Here is a 25,627-nt window from a genome sequence, read left to right as displayed (position 1 = left end):
TCACTCCTACACCAGAGCAGAGGCTTAGACACACTCTCGTTTCAAATACATATCTCACTCTGTAAACAGACTGCTCCTCACAAAGTCTAGCAGTACTTTGCCACCAAAACTGCAACCTGCTTTCCACCATCATCTACATAAACAGGTCCTTTAAGCAGCTAAATCACAGCCCCCAGGGCTCATACTCCCTTTCCCATACCCACATAACTACTTTGCACATTTTGCTGTGACATTCCCTTTCCAGATGGGTCTGGGAAAGCAGCTCACTTCCCCTTGCAAACACTTTAGCTTATAAAATAAAGCTGGATAAAGTCTTCATTGCATCTGCCTGCAGTTCTCCATCTTTTTCTTCCTGAAAGCATTAAAGTAAGCAAAAACCATTTCCATCAACATGAGAAATGACAGAAGGTAGCAAGGAGGGTTCCATGGAACAGCAAGGAAATCTAAAGAACCATTGCCTCAGTTTGCAGTCCTTTTGGTTTTTTCCCCCTGTGTGCTTTAACAGTGTCTTGCTACTAGCATCTACTATTGGTACCACTCACCTGTTTGTGATGGTAGAGTTCTGCTCTTTCAGCACAAGCTCCCTTTGCTGCAGGGCCACAATTTGCCTTGAGAGATCATCAGGTGTCCTACACAATTAAAACAAAACCAGAAACTTTTAACAAGTCATTGGCTGAAAAATCTGTGTTCCATACAAAACCATAAAAAAAGGTCTTAGCAAAAGCAGATGAGGCCAAAATTGCTGCAGTCCTTTAGAAGGACACAGAGTTGCATCCTGCCCAGCTTACATATCCATGTCCAGCTTTTATCAAAGCCATTCCCGCATGCTGTAACCACCACCTGAGTCACAGCATCTTATCACTGGGTCACTTCAGCCCATAAACCAACCCTAAAGCCATGAAGTCAGCAAGATCAAATTCTTGAAAGCAAGCAGTCTGCATAAATATTCATGGCAGATGAACAGACATATCACTCCAACACACAGACTCTTTTTTAAGGTATATAAGAACAGGTGTTCACAGCCTACTCCTCCTCCCTGTGCTCAGCACAATCTCACAGGGAGGAGCATACAGCATTACTCTAATTACTACTCAACTATGGAGTCTCAGTGGTGCATGATCACAAGATTATTAAGAAGGTAAGAAAAGGAGGAAGAAAATGGAAATAGATTGTACAATTCAATAACTCTGGCTACTGCTGCATAGTCTCTGAGAGGGTAGAGGTTCAGCTACATCACAGGTGACTCAAAGCCCTGTTTCCCACACAATTACCAGTGTGCTGACTTCAGAGTCCTCACACAAGCAATGACTCCAGAGCTATGGTGGGAAAAGCAAAAAATAATCCATGAGCTCTATCTAACACTTCAGATGCCACTCTGATAGCCTTTTCTTGTCAAAGAGATCAAAGATTTCTACAGATGTTAACAACAGCTCTGCAGTTGTCAGGAATAGGTTTATTTTTCCATCAAGTCCAATGATGATTTCTTAATGCTAGTGGAATGGGATCAAGATAACTCCGGTCTGGCAATCCCAGAAACCACTATCTCACATCAACAGTCTCTGCAGAAGATAACTGCTCTTTTTGGAGACCTCTCTTTAAATCAGGAGTGTAAGAGATTCAGCTCTAAATGATGGCAGCTTATGAAAAAATACAGGATTTTTCTCTTGAGCCACTGGAAAGGGTTTCCTATCCCAGAACAGAAGCATCTGTGTCACACTTCTCAAAGGAAAGAAAGCTGGAAAGGGCATCACAGTAGTACTGGGTACACCCTTCTGCTACAGCAAGATCCATCACCCCAAAGGGGTGCTCCAAACCTTGAAAGGGTTTTTTCATGGGGAGTGTGTACAAAGCTAGTTTTGCAGAAGGGAAACCTGTGGAAACAGATTCTGGTGTGTCCTCCAGGATGTGAGCAAAGGCTTCACTGTTGCTGGCAGATGAAATTAAGCTTGGTCAGATTTTACATTATTCAAATACAGCCCTGAAATTAGGCTCCTGCCACTCCAATAAATCAACAGGTAGGAAATGTGCCTCTGGCTCAACCACTGGGGTTCAGAGTGAATCTAGGACTAAAGAAGCCATTTCTGTGGCCGCTACACAGTCAACTATTCACCTACAGAAAAGGCATCACTTTTTTTCTTCAGTCATCTGTCACTTCCAGCCAAGTGAAAATATGTTCAACACTGAACTGATGCAGATAGTCAGAATTCAGTTCTGGCAATCCCCTTTCCAGAACAGCACACTTGTATCATTCTTCAGCAGAAAGTTTTGCAGTCCCTAATACTATTTGTGCTATATGAAAGCCTTAGCAGTTGATACATAGTAAAACTGATGGACAGTGGTCTCGCCTCCTGCTGCAGCAAAGAAACACTTCAGCATAGGATGAAACATGATCTTTCAAAGACACCACACTCAATGGCCAAGTAAACTATGAGAAGAAATCAAGATACTAACCTGCAAATGGCCTAAAACATGTAAAATTCCATTCTAGTAGCAGAGATAAGGCAATTTTAAGCCACTATGCACCTGGGTTTTAAAACTCCTGTAGCTGAGCCCAGAGGGATTCCTAATTAAAGTAGTTCATCATCTCTCTACTGAAGGCTGTTTAATGGCTGGGCACCAGAGCAAACACTAGAGAACTAATTCAACCCACTCTGATGCAAGCCACACCTCCACAACACCCAAGAGAAGAGGGAAAACAACACTGGTTTCTTGTCAGCTCAGCAGGACTCAAAACTAACACTTCTCTAGCTTTGTTTTCCAAGTTGGAGGACTCAGGATCTTTGTGTTGGTATATAAATGGAGAGCTAAATGATAACATGTGCCAGGAAGTGGAAGGCAGTTGGTTCTACATGCTCCACACTGTCTGCAGAGAGAAAAAAATAGCAAAAAAACACCAGAAGAGAAATAAAGATGCAATCTGATTTCAGCAGGGTTCTATCTGAAGGAAGCTGATCTCTGACTCAGATTTTTCCCCATGATTTAAGGAAGCAGATGTTGTCTTTTCACTATAGTTTCTAACTAGAAAAACCTAGAGATAAGGTAAAGATAAAAACAACTTTCTGTCAGTGCTGATGGGGGGGGTAGATTACCAGTTGTGTTTGCCTTTCCACTGCAATATCTTTCACCTACTAAAGTCTCCAGAAGCTAAAAAACCCACAAACTTAGAAAGAATACACCAGACCAGACCAGACCAGGTTGGAAGAGACCTTCAAGATCATCCCATCCAACACCACTTAATCAACTAAACCATGGCACCAAGCACCCCATCCAGTCTCCTCCTAAACGCCTCCAATGATGTCGACTCCACCACCTCCCCAGGCAGCCCACTCCAATGGGCAATCACTCTCTGTGTAGAATTTCATCCTAACATCCAGTCTGAACCTCCCCTGGTGCAGCTTGAGACTGTGTCCTCTTATTCTGGTGCTGGTTGCCTGGGAGAAGAGACCAGCCCCCACCTGGCTACAACCTCCCTTCAGGTAGCTGTAGAGAGCAATAAAATCAAAGCAAAACAGAAAACATCAGGCAGAAATGGACTGAGTATATTCAGTCAGTTTGGCAGAAAGCAGCTGTAAGCAGACACACCAATTTCAACATGGACAATCTTGGTAAAATTTCATGTCAAATCAACAAGGCTCTGAAAAAAATGTCATTCTAAACCACTCATAATTCACCCAAATACAGCAGATTTATCCAAAGAATAGCTCATATCAGCCATATCTCTGGCCATGTTGAGTGCCAGCTCCCAACACCAGTGTCTGTTCCCTACATCAATGAAAAAATTGCAGAGATGATTTTTTTATATATACACACATTGCCTTGATTTTTTTTCCCTCATTTTCTCACAACTCCATAGCATAATGCAATAGGACTGAGACACAGAAATGAAATTAAACCAATAGTAAAATGAGATGGGTTTATGAAAGCCACAGTTTGCAGTAATGATGGCTACTGACAGATTTCCAATTGAAAATAAACAATCATCCTCCTCTGCTCAGCAATTCAGATCAGCACTTGGCTTCCAGTCTCAGTTGTAGCAACTGGCAGTTTGGGCTCCATACTTAGTTCTAGAGGACATTTTATTGGCATCAGACAGAGGGGTTTGTTGGTTGGGGGTTTTTTTTAAGTGGAACAGCATAGACAAGGAACAAAATTAAGTCAAAGCTCCCTCTAAAAAAGAGTACTACCTAAATCATGTCAGGTGATCAGAGCCCCTTGCCTGCACTCTGTCACCAAATACCTTTATTGAGAGGTTTCAAAGCCCATTTCTGAGGTCTGCATCCTATCTTGATCACACAGAATTTGGCAAAAGCCAGATTTACACAGTTCCAAGTAGAGGAACAGCACTACACGCACCATGAAATTAAATCAGATGAATTTTCCATCTGAAGAGAATTGGTCAGCTCCCAAAGAAGCAAATTAGAATTGGTCAAGTCCCAAAGCACTGCAAATACCAAGCAGCTTCCCTGCTGCAACCAGTCCTCTCATTTCACAAGTTTCTGAAAGCAGAGGTAAATTTGTCAGCATCCCAACACGCACAGGTAACATGTTCTGGCCTTGAGAGCCTTTGCCTTCTACCTATTCCCTACGGAACAGCTGATACCAAACCCACTCCAAGAAGTCTGCTCTAAGAGAATCTGTAGAAGTGCAGCTTACCAACACTACTTGAACCACTATGGCTACTTGAGGCAAGTTTGAAATCAACCCCACATAAACATACCCAGAACTGAAAAGCTGCTGCTTTCTGCACTGCCACTATGCTTGCCCAGCTTCCTGCCCCGTGCAGCAGCAGAGCTCACAGAACCACGGAAGAAAACACACTTAGCTTGCACCAGCTGTGCAAAGGGCTGTGAAAGAAACACACTTAAGGGTATGATTCAAGAGTTATTAGAACTAAATCCCATGCTAGGGAATGATAAAGATAATACAAAGAAGTCATGGCAAAGTGGTTTGCAAAAATGCAAGTGCAGCTCACCAACTTCAGTTCCTTTCTCCTGGGAAAAGCACAAGGAGCCAAATGCTAGAATATTTTTCCTTTGTCCCCCATCTCATCCTGAGATTGCATTTCCTCCTGCAATAAGCAAAAATCAAACCCCCAAACAAACAGGAGAATTGAAGACTAATTTGTAAAGAAGATATTTATTCGGTTTTGCTTTAAACTAGTAAATTAGGTCCAGCACAGCTTAGCAGCACAGTAAGGCAGGAGAGGGACAAAATTGCTGTTAACCAAAGCTCTTCAACTTCCTTTGAAGTGCACATAATTTGAAAAGGAGCAATTCAAGAACGATAAAACCCTAAAACTGCTCAAATGAAGTGAAAAATTAACTTAAGGGGATGCCCATCCAAGTAATTCAATGACTTTCAAGTGCCCACTGGCACATTTTTTAGCTTCCAACAAGGAAAATGGCTTCTGCAATTTTTTTAATGCTTTTTTCCCCCCCCTTCTTTCTCCACTGCACTCTGACACTTCACAGGCATTTGCTAGAACACTCCATTGCACCTTAGTTAAGGTCCTGTTACCACTGCAGTATATACTATGACAGTTACATGCTGAGGATTAGCAGCTGAATTAAACCAAGACTCAACAAGCAGATGAAGATCATAGAATCAATAAGGTTGGAAAAGATCTCAGAAACCATCAAGTCCAACCTATCACCCAACACCCCATGACTAACTAAACCATGGCTTCAAGTGCCACATGCAGTCCTTTTTTGAACACCTCCAGAGACAGGAACTCCACCACCTCCCTGGGCAGCACATTCCAATGGCAAATTACTCTTTCTGGGAAGAACTTTCTCCTCACCTACAGCCTAAACTTCCCCTGGTTCAGTTTGAGACTGTGTCCTCTTACTCTGTTGGTGGTTGCCTGGGAGAAGAGATCAACCCCCCACCTGGCTACAACCTCCCTTCAGGTAGTTGTAGACAGCCAGAAGGTCTCCCCTGAGTCTCCTCTTCTCCAGGCTAAGCAACCCCAGCTCCCTCAGCCTCTTCTCATAGGGCTTGTGCTCGAGGCCTCTCGCCAGCCTCCTTGCCCTTCTCCGGACACGTTCAAGTGTCTCAATATCCTTCTTAAATTGAGGGGCCCAGAACTGGACACAGTACTCAAGATGTTAAAGTGGGAATACTTTTGAATTCATAATTTATTAGAATGACAACTTCTGATTGCTTCTATAAAACATTTCTGAACTGACAGCTAAGGAAGAGATTCCACCATAGCCCGAGATCTGTCATTACATTTTAACTCTGGAAGTGCAAGATAGAAGTAAAATTACACAGCAAAAGAGGCACTTAGCTCCGTTTGGAGGTCTAATGTTCCTCACTGCTGCTTGCCTTTTTTTTTTTTTTTATTCCCTTTTAAATTAAATTTGCTTGAAAGTACCAAACAAAACCCACACTTACAATACCAAATTACTCAGAATTAACTTCTTTTGCAAGTCTGTTGAATTATCATTGCTCTCTCTAGTTTTAACTCAGTCTGAACATCTGATGACGCAGATTGGGCTCAATTAAGTGATATTAAATTGAAATGGAATATTCCTAGGGGGTTTTTTTGGCACTACATTTTACATGGATCCATGAACTGGTTTACACTTCAGCATAATTCACTGACAAAGACCAGAGACAGAAGTCTTTACCAAAGTAAGAGAAGCAGGCGCAGAAAGGCAGCAATAAACATGCCCTTTCTCATCAATTAAAAACTGCTTCCAAAGTTGGTGGGGTTTTTGTTTTGTTTGGGTTGGGCTTGTTGTTGTTGTTGTTTGTTTGTTCTGCAGGGTGGAGGTTTTTTTAACTGCAGTCTGCTAACAGTATAATTTCTGCATTTTTTCCTTTCTCTGGTTTTATATCAAGTATAAGAAACAGCAGAAGATTTTGATATCCACCTCTCCACAAAAAGGACCTTTTCCTACTCTTAAAAACTAATTTCATCTTCTTGCTAGGCAGGAAAACAACAGCACCTGAAGAACAAACACGGAATGATAACATGACAACAACAGAAGGCTTCTGGAAAGGCATTTTAGTTGTTTTAAATATTTCTGTGTGATTAGAAAGGCTGTGAAATGTCTGCAGTAGTTTCTTCCTGTATGTTTGAAGCTAGTCCCCCAAACATCTTATTTGTTTATTTGTGCTCTATAACTGCTTTAACTCTTCTGTCTCTGGTTTACAGGACTCCTGCTTCTTTATGTGTTAAACTCCAGCAGCAAGTCCAAAAGCAGCTCAGTTCCTGCATGACCTGTCCTTCAAGCAAAATACAGCAAATTACAATAATCAAAACATCCTAATCCCAAGATATAGCAACTGAGAGTCCTTAAGTTTGATTTGGTCATACTAACTCCAAGTTTGTCTCAACACTCCTTTCCCCTTGAAATATGGCACTGCCTCCCTGGGAGCATACATTAGCTCCCCTTCACCACACTAGAAGACAACATTGCCACTAAAATTTGGTGTCCAGGCCTGGAACTTTAGAGAGTTAATCTTCACAACAGTGAAGCTCTTGCAAAATGGTCTCTTCAAGCACCAGTCCAGCCTGTTACACCTATCTGCGAGTGTCTCCATGCCTACGTCCTTCCTTTCTAGTGCTCACTACATTAACTAATCCATACAGTAAAGAATTAGCTGCACACAGTGTTCACAAAAATAAATTCTCAACATTTCCTAGGCATTTAGGACACATTTAATGTTGTGTGGCAGCTTGATTAAAATGTTTTGAAGAGCAATCACCTACCCCTTTATTCATTCAAATGAAGGTACTGAGAGCTGCTAACAAACAGAGCAAAGCTCAGGTATACCTTAATTGCTGTTTCTCCAATAAACTCCATGCTTAATCTTTCATGTACAAAGTGAACAGAGGGAATCTGAAGTATAAGTGAAGGCAATAAGCAATCTCAGCTCCTAAGGTTGCCTCCATTTAGAAACCTCAAATTTGTGTACAGATAAGACTCAACAAATCCAACTGCTCTTTACCCAAGCAAAGGTCTCCATTAACCACTTGAAGCAGAACAACTTATTTGTAAGAAAGCATTTTAAGTGCTTGTAAGTGCCTTGACAATTCTAAAGACAATTGAAATATGTCTTCTGAAGCAATTGTAAAATTAGGAATTATTCCAATCAAGACATCTTAGGTGCAACTCAAAAGACTTTTTGGGTGTTTGAATGAAAAATGGCTTCTTCCTCCCAAACTTAACAACATGCCATCATAACAAGTAATCTTGAAAGTTTCATTTCTACTTTAAAGATGTACTTAAGAGCTCAGCAAAATTAATTTCATCTTACTTTTGACAAGACAAATCCTAATTTGGTGGGCATCTCAACATTCCACACTTCCTTCTCAACCCTTGCACACAGTAAGCACAGAACAAACCACTGAAACTTGGCTGGTTTCAGATTAGTTGAATGTCAGATTGCAAGTGAAAGGCTTGAACAGACCTCAAGAGAGGGAAAGTAAACATATATACTAGCACCAGACTTGTGGATTTGAAAGGTAAGAAACAAAAAATAATCAGCATTTTTTCCCCCTTCCAGATCCTTGCCCAGAAGTCAGCTCGTTGCATACTGAATCAAACAACATGTGGTTTAGAGCTTTGAGAGGTCATGGTGAAGCAATTTTCTACAGTTTGATTGAAAGAGTGCTAGAGCACATGGCTGAGGTTTTTGCACAGCAAGGCCAGCGATGCCTTTCCAAACAGGGTCCAGCTCACACCGCTGTAGACTCTCAGCCTTCTGTGGGTGCAACTTGGCCAGAGCAAATCTAATTGCCCTCTGCCACTGAAGGGGCAGTCATTTGCTTTCCCCTTGGTCCATTTTCTGCCACTGAAGGTCTGAATCAGCTTGCTAAAATTTCCCATTTCAACAAGCAGCTGCCAACTGGCTCAGCTGTCTTCTCATCAAAACATATCCTCAAGCTCTCATTGATCTTACAGTACTCCACTCTGAGTCAGGTAGCATCAGCCACATGGACAAAGCAGTAAGGGTGCTCTAGGGTGAGACATGAACCATCAGTCTGGCTCTCAAACACTGGTGAGAAGTCAGGCTGCCTGTATTGTAAGGGATCCACCATCATATCACACACTGGGTTCTGGGGTGGATGAATAATTGAACTTGTCTCTATCTCTCTTTGCTACTGGCAAGACTTCATTAAGAGTCAAAACTAACTTAAACAGAAAAATGACATACCATCACCAAAGAAGTATGTAAGCAGCAAGGAAAACAGAGAGTTAACCAGAAAACCAGCCTAAACTATCTTGAGTTTCCTAGCAATGACAAGTATATCCTCACACTAGCTCAATTTGTACCACTGCTAACCCACAGGGATGGCCTTTAATTGCTCTGCTGTTCCACATTACAGCCCAAGGCTGACCACTTGGGTACAACCAGAGCCAAACAGAGCTGGCTCTCTACTCAGATGCCACTCTTTGGGGCTTTTGGCACAAAAGCTCATGCTCTGTAGCATAAATAAGTAATAATAAAAAGGGTATTGACTAAAACTCTTACTTTTGCTTGACATTTTCAAAACAATCAAAGCATGCTTTGCTTGACTCTCTCCTCAGACAAAACCCAAGAAACAATCATTTTGGTATTATGATACAGATGAAATCAATTCCTACTGGCAGCACACACTGCTATGCCTGATCCCACAGGACCAAAAACAAAAAAAAAGGGAGAGAGAGTTCACATATTTCAATCATGCTGTAGCAAAAAAAGGAACTTCATCTGGCTTGAATTCAGTTGTATAAAATGACACAGTTAAAAAAACAACAATAAACCATTTAATAGACAACTCCAGAAGCATGCGGAATATCTGCAAAGCTACCATATGTGCCATATCCTACATCTTCCCAACACACAAAAACCAGTTCTTAAAGTCTTCCCTTTTGCCTGTTTCAGGTTATCAAGGAAGCACAGAAGCCATATTGGAGTCCCTAATCCATAAGAACCTTTGAAATGCTTTCAAACTGTTGTTTGGGTGTGACTAAGGAAAGCCCTTGGCCTCTAGCAACAGAGGCTGCCTACAACTGCACTCTGCTCCTCAGCATTGACTTCTCCACCCCACTCTTCTCTATTTTTTCATTTTATCTCAGCATTCACAGAATCACAGAACGTTAGGGGTTGGAAGGGACCTCCAGAGATCATCCAGTTCAACCCCCGCTGCCAAAGCAGGATCACCTAGGGCAGGTTTTGAAAGTCTCCAGAGAAGGAGACAGCCTGCTCTCTGGGCAGCCTGCTCCAGGGCTCCAGCACTCTCACTGTAAAGAAGTGCCTCCTTGTGTTGAGTTTCAACCTCCTGTGTTCCAGCTTGTACCCACTGAGCCTTGTCTTATCACTGGCCACCACCAAAAAGAGCCTGGCACCTTCATCCTGATACTGTGAGATATTTATATAGATGTTAATAAGATCTCTTCTCAGCCTTCTCCTCTCAAGACTAAACAGCCCCAGGGCTCTCAGTCTTTCCACATAGGAGAGATGTTCAAGTCCTGCAACTATCCTCATAGCTCTCTGTTGGACTCTCTCCAGCAGATCCCTGTCTCTCTTGAACTGGGGCACCCACAGGATCACCAAGGTTGGAAGAGACCTCAAAGATCATCATTGCTCCATCTCTTACTAAAAAAAACAAAAAAACAACAAAACACAATCAATAAAACCTGCCTTAAGGAGGGTAACTCTTAAAGGGTCACAATCAGTTTGGAATTCTAAACCAATTACAGCCTTGTACTAATCAAGGCTCTAAGATGACATCAGGGGGATGACAATTTTTTTTTGCTCAACTTTCTTCAAGAACAAAACCAAGAAACCCAACCCATCAGGGATCAATTCAAAAGGAAAATATAAAAAAGGAAAACAAACACAAACTTCTAAAGCATCTTCTGGCTATTTACTAGCAGGAGCACAGAAGCAGCCAAGCTGGAAATCATCTTAAAGGACTTTCAGACCCGGCTGTCATCGCTCACACAAGAGCAGATATCAGGGCAGCCTTTACAATTAAAGAAGCAAGTGTGAGTTGTTGGGGTTTTTTTAATTCCCCCCCCCCCATCAATCTGCAATTTAATTTAGTGAATGCAATTATACATTAATGATCCTGATGAAAAGAAATCATTGTGGCATACAATTTCATACCTACCGCCCTTAAGATTTCGAGCACGCAATGTAAACAGCCTTAATAATGTAATGTTTCATCTTACTGCAGCAGCAGTGAAAGCTATTTTAAGTCTTTTACCCCATCATGAACTTACTTTGAGAGAACAAAAAACACACACACACACCCCACAGCTAAAGGGGGGGGTGGGGAAGCCAGGAAATTAATAAAATAACTTATTTTAGTGAGTCATAACTTGGGTAGTTTCTCCTGCAGTTTGCATTTGTCAGCAGAGGTAGAACAATCTAGACTTGGACAGAGAGGATAATGTAAAGTATTTGATGGGGAAAATTAAGGCTTCACAAGGGGGCTGTAGAGCAGGGGGTAAATCAACCTAATCTACATAACAGAATCACAGCAGAACACCAATTATTTAGTCTAACCACAGGGGCATCCTAAGATTTTTTTTTTCCAATGCATTTGGACAATTTTAAGTAATCATAAGCAAAAAATTGGTATCTGCAAACCACAGCTTGAAATACAAAGATATGCTTGTGGGAAGCAAACTCTGGATAGACAGATGCATCTTTCAAAGAAACAACATTTAACAGAGGATCATTAGAAACCCCAAAACCTACTCCAAGCCAGTTACTGGGATTGCAGGATGCTGGGAGAGTGGTCCTGACAGTCGAAATAAAGGTAATGAAAGAAAATGCCAGAAGATCAGGCAGCAGCTCCTCTTTTTAAGTCTCATGTCAATGAATAAAAGCTAGTTCAGAAGCTTGCTCTTCACTAAGCTGAAGGCCAGCACAGATGGTTGGTTACAACAGAAGGATCCCAAGTCAAAAACTTAACTCCTTAGCTTTCAATCAAGGCAAGAATGTTTATGCAAATAAACAGACCAAGTTAGTAGTCCTGACATGATTTATTGAACCTCTGCCAGTTCCATTCTGCTGGGTCACCTCAAGATATTTGGAGAAACTTGGTAATAACCTAGAAATCAGACACCACCAACTTCTTTTCAAGGAAGGGGTGAAAACCAAAACCAATTAGCAAACCACAGCTGACATGCATCCAGCACACCCTTCTGGCATAACTTCTGCCCACATGGAAATCACTAACGTGGAGACATCACTTTTAGTGATACCCAGGGCTTCTGTCTGATAAGGAACTGAGCTAACACTGGAACCAGGGCTAGGCACTGACAATGTAGGTCTATTAGACTGCTTTACAGATGACTCTAAATTGATAGTCTTGTTCTTCTGACACCTGTCTGAGATAATCCTTGCAGAATATTAATTCACTGCAGTTCTTGTATTGTTTTCAACATTCTTATCCAGCACATTGTTTTCCCTGGCTCTTATCAGCTGAAAATATTAGCCAGCAGTAACACAAAATCCCTAATCTTGAACAAGGAGAAATGCCATTAATGACTGCCTGCAGGCCCTTGTGAGAGCCTAGAGCATATTTTCAGCTGCTTTTCTATAAACTGATTTGACATCCCATATGTTATTCTTATTTACTTCTGATCACAATCACCTACCTCTTCAGTCTCACAGCAGGAATGGACACTTTAAATTGCAGCTTTAAGCTACAGCAGAAGCTATTTTAACTGGCATTTTTAATATCATCCAGCACCATCAGTCACAGGTATACTTCTGAAGACAATTTAAGAGAGAATGAAAAGCATACTGCTTCTAAATTCAATGGAATACTAAGTGATTCTTTCAGACAGAAAATTGAGGTCAAGCCTGTTGCTTCGATTAATTAAAAACTATCCAAACTCAAGCAGAGACTATTTCAAAGCTTTTCACAGCAGATAGCTCACCTCTGGCAGAATCAGAATGTAAAACATTCTGATTTCAGTAAATACAGGAGGTTAAAAACCTTATTGAAGTACAGAAAACATAGAGCTGATAAATGATTATATTTAACAGGAAAAGCAGCAGTGGAACAAATGATGTAGAAAATGCCTAAGGAGAATGTTTGTGTTGTCAGCAGCATCATATTCATCACATGGTTTGGGTTGGAAGGGACCTAGGCCATCCCCCCTGCAGTCAGCAGGGACATGCTCCACTAGAGCAGGTTGCTCAGCAGCTTGTCCAGCCTGATCTTGAGTATCTCCAGGGATGGGGCCTCAATGACCTCCTGGGCAACCTGTTCCAGCGTTCCACCAGCCTCCTGGTGCAGAATTTCTTCCTAACATCCAATCTAAATCTTCTCTCTTTTCATACCATTGCACCTCGTCCTATCACTGCAGGTCTTTGGAAACAGTTCCTCCCCAGCCTTCTTTTAGGCCCCTTCAGATACTGGAAGGATGCTATTAGGTTTCCCAAAGGGTCTTCTCTCCTCCAGACTGAACAACACCAGCTTGCTCAGCCTATCCTCGTAGCAGAGGTGTGCCAACCCCACCCCATTTTTTGTGGTCCATGTCCTTGCTGTGCTGAGGGCTCCAGAGCTGGACACAGCACTCCAGGTGAGGTCTTCCCTGAGCAAAGTGGCAAAATCACCTCTCTCCATCTCCTGGCCATGCTTCTTTTGATGAAGCCCAGGATGCCATTGGCCTTCTGGGCTGCAAGTGCACACTGCTGGCTCATGTCCAGCTTCTCATCCACCAGCACCCCCAAGTTCTTTTCTGCAGGGCTGCTTTCAATTTCATCATCCCCCAGCCTGTATTGACATCTAGATTGCCTACCAGAAAGCTGAAGAAGGACTGTTTCCAAAGACCTGTAGTAATAGGACAAGGGGCAATGGTTTGAAATTAGAGGAGATTTAGACTGGATGTTAGGAACAAGTTCTTTACCATGAGGGTGTTCCACCCTGGAACGGGTTATCCAGGCTCCATCTCTGGAGATATTCAAGGTCAGGCTGGACAATGCTCTGAGCAATCTGATCTATTTGAAGACATCCCTGATGACTGCAGGGGTTTGGACTAGACAACCTTTGAAGGTCCCTTCCAACCCAAACCATTCTATGATTGAAGCTACCCACTGTTAAGAGCTGTACCTTAAATCTTTTGTTTCTTAGCTCGTAAAGCATTCAACTATCAGTGTGCAATGCTAATTTTGAGTGCCACACTAACAAGTTAATCCTAAAACATGAGTTTAAATCCTAGCTTTTTGCTTAGTCTGGCCTCACATTTAGCTATCACATCATTTCCCATTGAGTTCATTTACCATTTCGAGCCTGTTGCTCAGTTACTGGCTCTAACAAATCCATAAGCACATGAGCTCACTATCTATAACCCCCCCCACCATCTGTCTCAGGCCTCCCCACTTAATGAAGCATATTTCTCACTCAGCTGTCCAGAAGCTGGCAAGTGAGCTTAACTTCAGGAAAATGAATTACACACATCCCCAGACACATGTAAATAAAACGAAGACATCTCAGATTTACAGGGCTGCCTTCAAACCCGCTCCCCCAGCTCAGGGAGGATTAAAAAGGACTTCAAAGAAGCTTGAGTTCCAATTAAAACACTGTGACCACCCTGGGGACACAAAAACATTCCTCTGATTAGTGAGATGTGCTCTTTGAACTGTTTAGCTAAAAAAAAAGCTTTCAGAACTTTAAACAAATGCAGTAATTCTCTCTCAGACTTTTTTTGGGGGGGGGGGAGAAAGGGGGAGGGGAGAAGAAAGTTGCTAAAAATGTAATATTCAAAGTGAAGGACAACCAACATTTGAGAGCAGAAGTTTTGTGGAAGCCCATTAGCACATCAGCCCTAGGCATCTACTAACAAACACGAGACACAGCAAGAGCCAAATATACTGCAGTCCCAGGACAAAGCAGATGACAAGTTGTAGAGCCAAAAATACTGCAGTCCCAGGACAAAGCAGATGACACAAGTTGTAGAGCCAAATATACTGCAGTCCCAGGACAAAGCAGATGACACAAGTTGTTAGAAGAACCCAAAGAGTTCCACTGTTGCTCCAGCGGTGCTGGGACCCCAGCATTACGAAAGGATGGCACAAAATCCCAGTCACATCAGCCCTCAGAACCACTCTCCCTCAAGGGCAGAGAACATCAAACCCACCTCATTTTGAATTTCTGCTTTCTTTCCTTAGCATCCCAATCTCCCCAGCAGCACATCCAAGTCCTTTGACATGCCATGACAATAGATCAGTTGCCCTCAGCTGTGGCAATAAGGACAGATTTAAACAGAATGCTCTTCCTCTGCTTCCCACCCAAAAAAGAACAAAACAAACCCAAAACTCCCCTCAGTCTCTCCTTCCCAAAACCAGAGTGGAATTACACACTCCAAAAAGTTTTAACATCAAGCAGAATAATGAACATTAAGAACAAATGCTGGGAAAAATAACTCGAGTCTTCGAGCATGCCAAAGCAGTCAGAGCTAAGTGGATATAATAAACCTGCCTGTGAAAGCCAAACCCCAATCACCATCATCCATAAATAATGAATAATTCATGTTAGAAGAAAATAGCAGCAGACTTTAAGACTTGTTCACAGAAAGTGGAGCTGCTGTAATCGCATTAGAGATGTAAACAGTGGCACTGCAGCAATTACTGCTCTCCTTTTGCCAGCTCCCTCTCCAAAACCAGCGCATCAGCTCAGCTGCCTGCATCCAGCACGGGCTCCAGAGCAGCCAAAAGCAATTACGACTTCCCTGTGTCTTTGCCACAGGCTCCTGTGACTGGGATTAAGATAAGGACTGGATTGGTGTCACAAGCACTCTGACACCATCTTGGCTTCCTGCTATCAAGTTTTAGTCACTTTCAATGCTGGAAGCTACTAGGGGGGGACACAACACATCCAAGTGCCGGGTTCTGCACATTGGCCACAACCCCATGCAGTGCTACAGGCTGGGCTGGAGAGCGGCCAGGCAGAGAGGGACCTAGGGGTGCTGGTTGATGGTAGGCTGAACATGAGCATCCTGGCCTGGATCAGGAGCAGTGTGGCCAGCAGGAGCAGGGAGGTCATTCTGCCCCTGTACACTGCACTGGTTAGGCCACACCTCAAGTACTGTGTCCAGTTCTGGGCCCCTCAGTTTAGGAAGGATGTTGACTTGCTGGAGCATGTCCAGAGAAGGGCAACAAAGTTGTTGAGGGGCTTGGAACACAAGCCCTATGAGGAGAGGCTGAGGGAGCTGGGGTTGCTTAGCCTGGAGAAAAGGAGACTCAGTAGGGTGACCTTATTGCTCTCTACAACTACCTGAAGGGAGGTTGTAGACAGGCAGAGGTTAGTCTCTTCTCCCAGGCAAACAGCACCAGAACAAGAGGACACAGTCTCAAGCTGAACCAGGAGAGGTTTAGGCTGGAGGTTAGGAGGAAGTTTTACACAGAGAGAGTGATTGCCCATTGGAATGGGCTGCCTGAGGAGGTGGTGGAGTCACCATCACTGGAGGTGTTCAGGAGGAGACTTGATAGGGTGCTTGGTGCCATGGTTTAGTTGATTAGGTGGTGTTGGATGATAGGTTGGACACAATGATTTTGAAGGGCTCTTCCAACCTGGTTTATTCTATTTGTATTCTAATAAAATTAGATGACAAGCAGTATCTAAAATTTGAAATGTGCTGACAGAAGACCAAGAGGTCCTGATCTGTCCATTAAAAGAAACAAACAAACATCCCTGTTTCACATCACTTGTGCATCTTTCCTTGCTTGCACATTTAGCTTCAAGATCTTTTTATTTCACCCCACTGTACAACACAGCACCCAGGACTACCATCTGTTCACCACAGAAAATACAATGGTTTGTGGGAACAGAACCAACCAGGCAACAAAGAGTTAAAAAAACCCCTTCCTTCTGGAAGTCTTCACAATGTTTGCCCCCACTGCAGATCTTCTCCTTGCTCTTCCACCATCAGCAGCTTCCCAGTTCTGCTCCTTGCTGGCCTGACTGCAGTTTTGTACACTTCAGGAAAAGGTGCATCTAATACCCTAACTCCTCAGACTCCACTTGAGCTTGATTGGGAAGATACTGCAAAGTATTTATAACACAAGTGTAAATGGGAGTCCCAGTCATGATATTCCATAACTCAGATGCTAAAGGCATCCAGCTTGGACAACAGTTTCCCTGAGCAAGCACAAATGAAACCTGCAGTCATTAAACCACAAAACAATTTCAAGTCACTGGTGCAGAGCTACCACAGTTAGTTTCTTTCCTCCTCAGCTTCTCTGAATTCTCAGGTTCTACTGTTTTGTTACCGAGGAAGAAATTTCCATGTACTTCAGCCACTGTGGTTGATAACTTGAGCATTTGCCAGCTAACAGCTTCCTCCCATCGCAGCTCAACCCTCCCTTCCTCTGCTGAACCATGGCTGCCCTCAGAAAATTCTCCACTTCAGAAGCACCTCAAAGAAACACTGCCAGAATGAGGCATGCCTTGGAGAACTAGGTATCTTCACTCTGCTTCATACTTAACCTTTGCAAAGGCAGGATCGAAAACAAAGGCATACCGAACACAAGTCCCTCCGCTCAAAAGGAACTTTGCAAATGCAAATGCTTACAGAACACTTGGGCACATGCTGAGTGTTTACTCTTTGTTGAGTCATGGATCAAGCCCAGGATTTCAGAATTGCTGAAACACCTTTTTTTCTGCCACATTTACTATAATTTTTTTTGACAGGAAACAAACAAACCAAAAAAAATCTGCACGCAGCATATGACAGACAGATGACACTCTTAACATCCTGTAATCATGCATGCAGGGAGGTTTTTGCAAGCCTGAGTAATGGGGAACTGACTGGGGGGGAGAAAAAAGAAGGTAAGGAGATGAACTTTGCAATCAGTGCAAGCAACACACAGTAAAGTCCAACAGTACGAGCCCCTGTGTGAAACTACTGCCTCTCTGCACAGGCATCTTGCTGCCCTCTGCAACTGCTTCAAGGAAGCTGAACTCAAGACAAGCAGATACATCCTCCACTGGCACTCCTTTTTCCAGAGAGGACCACTTTAAAACTCCTGGGGGAATGGGCACAATTACTGTAGCAAGAGATTCAAATACATCTTACAAATAAACTTTTCTGCTTCCAACCCAGGGAACTACATAAACAATCACAAATCCCATGTGCACAGCCTCCACAGTCTGTAAAACTATCCATTTTTTACCAGGCTTAAAATAAATGCTCAAACACAGCTCCTCCGAAAGGAGAAACGAGAGCTGCCTATTGATTTGGTATCAGGGCTACCTCAGAAAGGAAGGGGAAGAACATAATAGTTGAAACAAATGTTGTGTCCCCCCCACACACACCCTCCCTGCAGAAAGCACAAGGGCTTTAAAAACACAAAACCAGCTCAGCTGTATAGTTACCCTCTGAAAGGCCATCAATTACTTAAATTGGGCCATGTGGCAGAGAGGAATAAAAATGAGACAGGGTCAAACCAGCTCTTCAATTAATTTGGGGGGAGGAGGGGGAGGGGAGGAATCCGTTTCAAAAGAGGGAGGGCTTCTACTTCTGCCTTCCCTCCTCTTTTCCTCTCTAGCAATCACCATGGCCCAAAGAGACAGCGGCAGCAGATTTCATTAATAAATTTATTTCAACTTTCTTTTCAATGGTGCTAAAAATGTATGCAAATCCATTCATAATTAGGTTTAAAAATTCCATTTCATGGGATAATCAGACTTCAAAAAACTCAATTTTAGTTTTAATCAGATTTTAACAAGGATATTAAGTCCGTTTCGTTCAGAAGAGGGAGAAACAGTGAATTTAACACAAAATGTATTCAAGCTTAGCCCTGGGAGATAATTAAATAAAATTAATTTGGCAAGGGTTGTCTGTAAATGGAAACGCTCCAGACAGCAGAGCACATTTCTGAAGGAAACAAAAGCAGTTCATTACTGTACAAACAGATACAAAGCTTATTGTTCAGACAGAAGGGAATTGCAGCTCTTCCACAACAGGAAGACAACCTGAGCCCTCAAGCTGCCTCTGACAAACACAGGAGTTTGTCGAGGAGGAGAAGGTAGTTATTTCCTTCTCGTCTCAGCTAAGTCCTTTAACCTCCCCTGGCACAGCAAGGAAGATGCAGGGGACAGCATACACAGACCTAATGATAGCAAATTATCAAGCACTGAAAAAGATACACAACCTAGTGGGAGACAGCTCCTTAAAACTATGAAAATTCACATGCAGTTTGAAGCTGTCAGCAAGATTCTTGTCAGATACAATTCCATCAAATTCCATGCAGTGATTTTGTCCCCACACCGCAGGCCTGAATCCCATCTTAATAGCAGAAGCATCTTGCTCTTCCTGACTAAAGCCACAGGCTGATAAGGCTAAAACTTTGGTACCTGTCCTTCTGATGTTTCAGTTCTGAAGGGTCAGGTTGGTATTTTGCAGCCTTTACAATCTCAGGCACAAAAGTACAGTTCTTTCAAGCCTGTATTACCAGGTTTGCCTGACACTGAACCACTAACTGGAGACCATCCATGACAATTGCTTCTGGAAAATACTTAACCAATGTACATCATGAAAACATAAACCAGAATGGCTGACTGTAAAACACAGGAAAGGGCTTCATTTGTACCCTCCAAACTTTTCCCCAACACTGGACACTTAAGATTTGGCTGGGCCACCTCATGCAGATTGTGCCTTTGCCATGAAAGGTTGAACCAGACGATCCTTAAGGTCCCCTCCAACCTAGTATTCTAGGATTCTGTGAAACTCTACTGACCTAGACACACACATTGAAAGTAACAGTACAGGATTCAAGAAGCAGGCAAGTATTTTAGAGAAAAAGGTTATTTTCATTACCTAACTGTAGTTAAAAGACATGGAGAAATAGCATGTTTGTCTTTAGCAGCTCTCCTAAGCCATGTAGACAGAGGCACACACATTTTCCAAGAGCTTTGTCTACACAACTGGAAAAAAACCAAAAGCACTTTTTCACTCTACCAGCCTTCTGAACAGATCACTCATCACCAAGTGCCAATTGTATTTCCCCTTGCCAGCCACTGGCAGACAGGCGAGCCGACAGGTGTTCTGTCACCTTGACAAGTGGGCCAGCTCTCCAGGAGGCAGATGATGTCTTTGCCAAAGTCACACTGGAAACCATCAGGCCTAAATGAAAGGCTTGTCACAGAATAGGTTTGATGCCATCAACCTTGGCTGTTAAATTTGCAAGAAACCACCTGAAGCCACAAAGCTTTAACTCTGGGGATACAAAGAGCACCCAGTCAGAAATGTTATTTGCAAACATACTAGCAAAGCTGAGTGCAAAGAGAAAAGTCATAGCTAGATCAAAGCAGCATCTTCTGAAGTGAGCCAGCAGCAGAGCTGTGAAGTATCACCAAAAGCTGTCCAAGCTAACTGATGAACAGCTGACTCCTCCAACATTCTCAGACAACCCCATTTCTGACTTCCTTAAAGAAGTCAATAGGATTTCAAGCCCTCAGTGAGCAGCTCCATGTGTACCACAGAAAGAGAATGACTCTTTCATCAGAGCAGAAAATAACCTGGTCAGCAAGGTATAACTCAGGAACATTCAGAATTTCATAGAATTTACCAGACCAGGTTGGAAAAGACCTTTGAGATCATAGAGTCCAACCTATCACCCAACACCATCTAATCAACTAAACCATGGCACCAAGTGCCCCATCCAGTCGCTTTCTAAACACCTCCAGTGATGGTGACTCCACCACCTCCCTGGGCAGCACATTCCAATGGCCAATCACTCTTTCTATGAAGAACTTCTTCCTAACATCCAGCCTAAACCTGCCCTGGTGCAACTTGAGACTGTGTCCTCTTGTTCTGGTGCTGGTTGCCTGGGAGAAGAGACCAACCCCACCTGGCTACAACCTCCTCTTCTCCAGGCTAAGCAACCCCAGCTCCTTCAGCTTCTCCTCATAGAGCTTTCTTCCTGCCCAAAAAGTTCATCTTCTTTCACTAAGCCATTCATATCAGACTGAGTCTGGAAGAGAGTTTGAACTAGCAAAGAGAATTCAAAAGCAGTTCCAGCAAGAACAACTTGTGCTCCAAAACGGTTCTTGCAACAGTTACTCATTCCTCCCCACAGAGGCACAGGAGTTACTCCCAAATCTCTTGTCAGTGAAGTTAACAACAGGGAGAAAGAGAATAAGGATTGAGTCAAAGGGGTACTAGAAAAGGAGAAAATAGATACTTGAGATGTGAAGAAGCAGCCAAAACTGTACTGACATTGGAGGGTTAGGCTTCCTGACGGAGCCCATTTCCATTTATAACAAGCAGTAAAAAGCTGAGAGCTGCTTCCCTGTGCAGGGGTTTCTAACACGCAATTCCAAACTGTGCCAACCTCTGACAAGAATGCCATTCTGCAACAGGCATGGCTTCAGTAGAAGAAACATTTCACTGCCAGGTGATGATCAAAATACATGCAGAACACATTGCCATGCATCAGCAGCCACCAGGCAAAAAAAGAAAGTTTGGAGGGGACAAAACCAAAACACCCCCCAAAAAAAAAACCCTAAACCCTTTGCCAATGCACCCTCTGCATTTCACACTGCTGTCAAGGAGGGAAAGATGACTGCCCACACCTCCACAACTGCCTTGGCTACACAGAATACTTGGGCTTGTTTTATCTTCTTTTTGCTGAAAAGGCCTGGTTCCATGCTCTGCAAGCTGCTCTAACCCTACAGAAAATTCCATTTGAAAACAGGAGCCCTGGGCTCTTATTTCAGCTGTCACTGACTCCACATATTCACTAAACACAGGGACCCAGTCATTCCCCAAGACTGTGGGCTTTCAAACTGGGAATCTTTCCAATTATCACAGGTCACATTCTCTTGAAGTGTGCTGTGTCTGCTGTCATTCAGGCAGCTCACTCCAGTCTGGTCTTTGAGAGTTCTTCCTCTTCAGTTCAGGAAGAACAGACACACAGCAAACCAACCTGCCTACCACTTAACAGCACAGTACACAGAGGAAGGAGCAGTCACACAATAAGGGTAAGACAAAAAAAAGATACTCTTCAGTTTGTCTCAAACAGAACTGCAAGAGAAAGAGGCATCCTTGATATAAACAGCAGCAATTTAAGCAGCTCACTTCTCAATACTTCACTACTGCATATTGTTTCAAGTAAGACAGATCATGGCTAAAAGAACAGCAAAGCAAACCTTCTTCTATTTATGCCAGGCACATAACCTCCAACCTGCAAGGGTTTTTACTTTTAAAAGTGTTGGGGGACACCAAATAAAATTCTTCATGCTTCGGTAAAATCCATCCTGATGAGAGTTAACAAACCTCCCTTTTAAAAGTCTGCTTCACCTCTTGCACATTACTCTGGATTTTCCTCTCTAGACCAGGATACCTTTGTCTCCAACACAGAGCCTGGAGATGGATTAGTAAATAATCCAACCCAACATGGCAATTCTGTGCTGTAAGTCCCTTTAAAAATAACAAACAACACTTACATAACCACAGCTACTTCAGGAGAACCTCGAGGCCCTCATCACATTAATCTTTTAACGCACTAACATTTCAAGTTCACTGTGCCCTTTAAGAAATGTTGAGGAAAATATTATGCAGTGCTTTTGCTACTACAAGCTACATTAATTTCCCTTCCCCCCTTCCCCCTCCAAACAATGCATGCACAAGATATATTTACAAGCATGTTGCCTTTAATAACAGCTTGTGAGAAAAGAGAACACAGCTCAGGTAAAGACATGCTTCGGTCAAAAACATTCGCTGGCAAAGAGGTCCCCAAGGGAGGAAAGTCTGAAGCTTAAGGACGTGGCTTACATAATGATTTCACAAGGCATTTAAGCTGGCTTGTCACAACTAGGGGCATTTTAAAGATACTAAAAAGCTGATACTGTTTAATGTTCATTCATTTCCATTCTTCCCCACCCCATCTTGATGTTGCTACCCCAGACACCCTATTAAGCACAATTAAACCTGAAAATTTAGCCCTTTCCTGGCTGATCCTGTACAGAACCCCCTGCACTGATGACAAACCAAAGATAAAGGAGCACTTCTTAGGCACCATCTGAAGGATGAATTCATGCTCAAGGCATCAATGAGGCTCAGCACTAACCAGGAGTGAATCATTTTCAAAATGCCATCAAGATAACCTGCACCAAATAGGCTCAGAAAAGCTTCTCAGCTGATACAAATCATATTTTGGTCTTATCTAAACTGGCAGATAAGCTCCTCTTAACAGTTCAGCCTATTTCTGAGCAAACTGCTTATTGCTCAACGTGAGGAAAGGTCAGTTTTTCTCACTTTGTAGGTCCTTGTCCAGAGTTGTTGGTCTCTGCAGGCAGGAAGATGGACATGGTCTGCTTCTATTCACCAACCCACCCTGCTCTGTCCCTCCTGCCATTTTCAGAACCTTTGTGTTAAACAATGTCAGCAGCTCCAAACTGAAATACACTGCTCCACTCTTCCTGTTCCTGAGTCCATTCCCTTGCTTACAGATGGGCACATATTGTAATCGTATAAAAGTGTGACTGAAAAGGATCTTTTAGTTTAGATCCTGTCTAGTCTTTTGCTATTATGAACTCCAGTTATATCTCCCATAACCTTGTGAAGCTTCAGCTCAAAAGCAGTAATTTGTTTACTTTTAACTCCACTGGAAGCTGTATTCAGAACTTAAGTCTTTCCAAAACTGAGACCCTCCCCCTAGCTGCATTCACAGCAGGGTTACAGCGATTTGATTTAAATGCCAATGCTAGCCTTGAGTAGACATGGTTCCTTCTCTCACTGCTATTGATTCCCCTTCCTCCTTCCACACATGTATTTCTTGGCAACAATTACATCTCCCACCAGCCTTTGCTAGAGAAGGCCAATCCTTCCATTCACCACTAGATCAGGGGGCACTCAGACTCTAACCAGCAACCCTTTTTTGCATTTAGTTCCCACCATCTGCCTCCACAGTGGGTGACTGGAACTGAGAAGCATCTCCCAAGCAGTTTACAGTGGCACTGGAACACTTTCAGCCCCAGGAAGTTATTCTCCTGGTGTATCCCATGTGTAAGAACTAACAGCCATCCTGTTGTGCACAAGCATACAGCCCCTTCTAGCCCTTTCAAGAAGTTTGCATCCAGCTCCCAATTCTGTGGAGCCTTGTGCTTTGTTCCACTGAATTTTGTCCCACTTCTTCACTCTAATCCTCAGGGTCACTCAGTTCTGCATATCCAGCTTTTGTGTATTTATGAATTCTCTGAACTTGGCATCATTAGTCAAGTCTTATCAGCACACACCAAATTTTTGCACCAAAACCATTAATAGAAATACTAAATGAAGCAGATCCTAAGGCTAATCTTGAAGGAATTCTACTTATCCTTGCATTTTCAACAACTCTGAATCCATCCTTGCTTAAACAATTTCTCATACACCCCACAATTCTTCTATTAATTTCCATCTTCTCCCTCATGGTTTATATGTTCTCAAGGGCTCTCTGGATCAAAAGTTTCAGTGAAGTTCAAATAAATAAGATCTACTGTGTTCTATTTGATAAGCTAATCAATTTTCTAGACAAGGACAGCTGTTCCATTGGTCTGGCACAATCCATCTTGGTACTACTTGATCCAATGAAGAAGGCAGACTCCTTGCCCTGCAGGTAAATGCCATGCTCAACAGGACAAGGGAGAAGCACAATACAGGAGCTGGAAAACTTACTGAAGTGTTTTGTTTTGCTTCCATTTAGAAAAGGCTGTGCCTTTTGAGAATCACCCTCAATAAGCATGTACAGGATCCTTTTTTACTGTTCTGTTTAAGCTTCCCTACAAAAACAAAACTTTGGGGATAAATGAGCTACAGTACACCGCACATCTAAGGGAGAAGGCAGAGCATGCCAACAGCCCCAGCAGAAAGTTTAAAAGATACTGGAAGATGCTAACATGCAAGTGGAAAGGCAAAATTAAGAATGAGCTAGAGATTATAGCTGTTACTTGGTTTGGTGGCAATGATGAGCTGTAGATTATAGCTGTTATTGGGTTTGGTGGCAATGACCAAATGAGAGGCTGAATAAAAATCAAGCAGGAGCTCTCTGACAGCAGCAGATTAGTCTCTGCTATTTAAATGATAATTTCACTTTAAGGCAAACAGGACTGTCTTAGGAAAGTGGCTCTTTATAAAGTCTCTGTACTTTTAAAAGCTTCTCCTTCACAGCAGAGTGAGCACTGAAGTTCAAGCCATTTGCACATAACATGGGTCGCTACATGACGGAAGAAAGCAAGCTCCTTTTACCCAACTGTTTTTCAACAGCATCTCAAACACTACTTTGCAAGACACAGGGCAGCAACACAAAATGAAGTGTCTGACCAGAGAGTCCTGGTGGCAAACTGATCACCTGCTACACAGAAGACAACATCAGCACACATGGCTAAAAATACTCCTGTTTCTAGTGGAAAAGGAGCCTTAAGTTTATTGGCTTGGGAACTGCACCCTATATTCAAGCTAAGACAATGCTCTAAACTCTGATCAAAAGAGGCAATGGAAAAGGAAGTGATATTAAAGTGATATTTTCCTGTTAAAAAAAAGGACTGGCATCTTCACTTCCAAAATAAAATTTTTATTCCCCTCCTATGAATCATCCATTTTTAATTTGCCAACATTATTCTCCACACAGCTCCTGTAAGCAAACTACTGAAGTTCCTCAAATTATTCTTCAACAAAGAAGATGGATG

At 42.7% G+C, this 25,627-nt stretch overlaps 1 protein-coding gene across 2 annotated transcripts in view; it reads right to left on the bottom strand.

Moving 5' to 3' along the window:
• The window catches only part of MAD1L1 (mitotic arrest deficient 1 like 1), a 413,753-nt gene that overhangs the window by 367,809 nt on the left and 20,317 nt on the right, over positions 1-25,627 (bottom strand). For both annotated transcript variants that reach the window (XM_054180345.1, XM_054180346.1), the window contains exon 10: positions 543-629. In XM_054180345.1, coding sequence (XP_054036320.1) covers positions 543-629 — 87 coding nt within the window. The remainder of the gene's footprint in view (positions 1-542; positions 630-25,627) is intronic.

The sequence above is a fragment of the Dryobates pubescens genome, chromosome 4 (assembly GCF_014839835.1).
Source record: "Dryobates pubescens isolate bDryPub1 chromosome 4, bDryPub1.pri, whole genome shotgun sequence".
In the NCBI taxonomy this organism is placed as follows: Eukaryota; Metazoa; Chordata; class Aves; order Piciformes; family Picidae; genus Dryobates; species Dryobates pubescens.
Note: the sequence above shows the minus strand (reverse complement) of the source record. Positions and strands in the feature narration are given on the sequence as shown.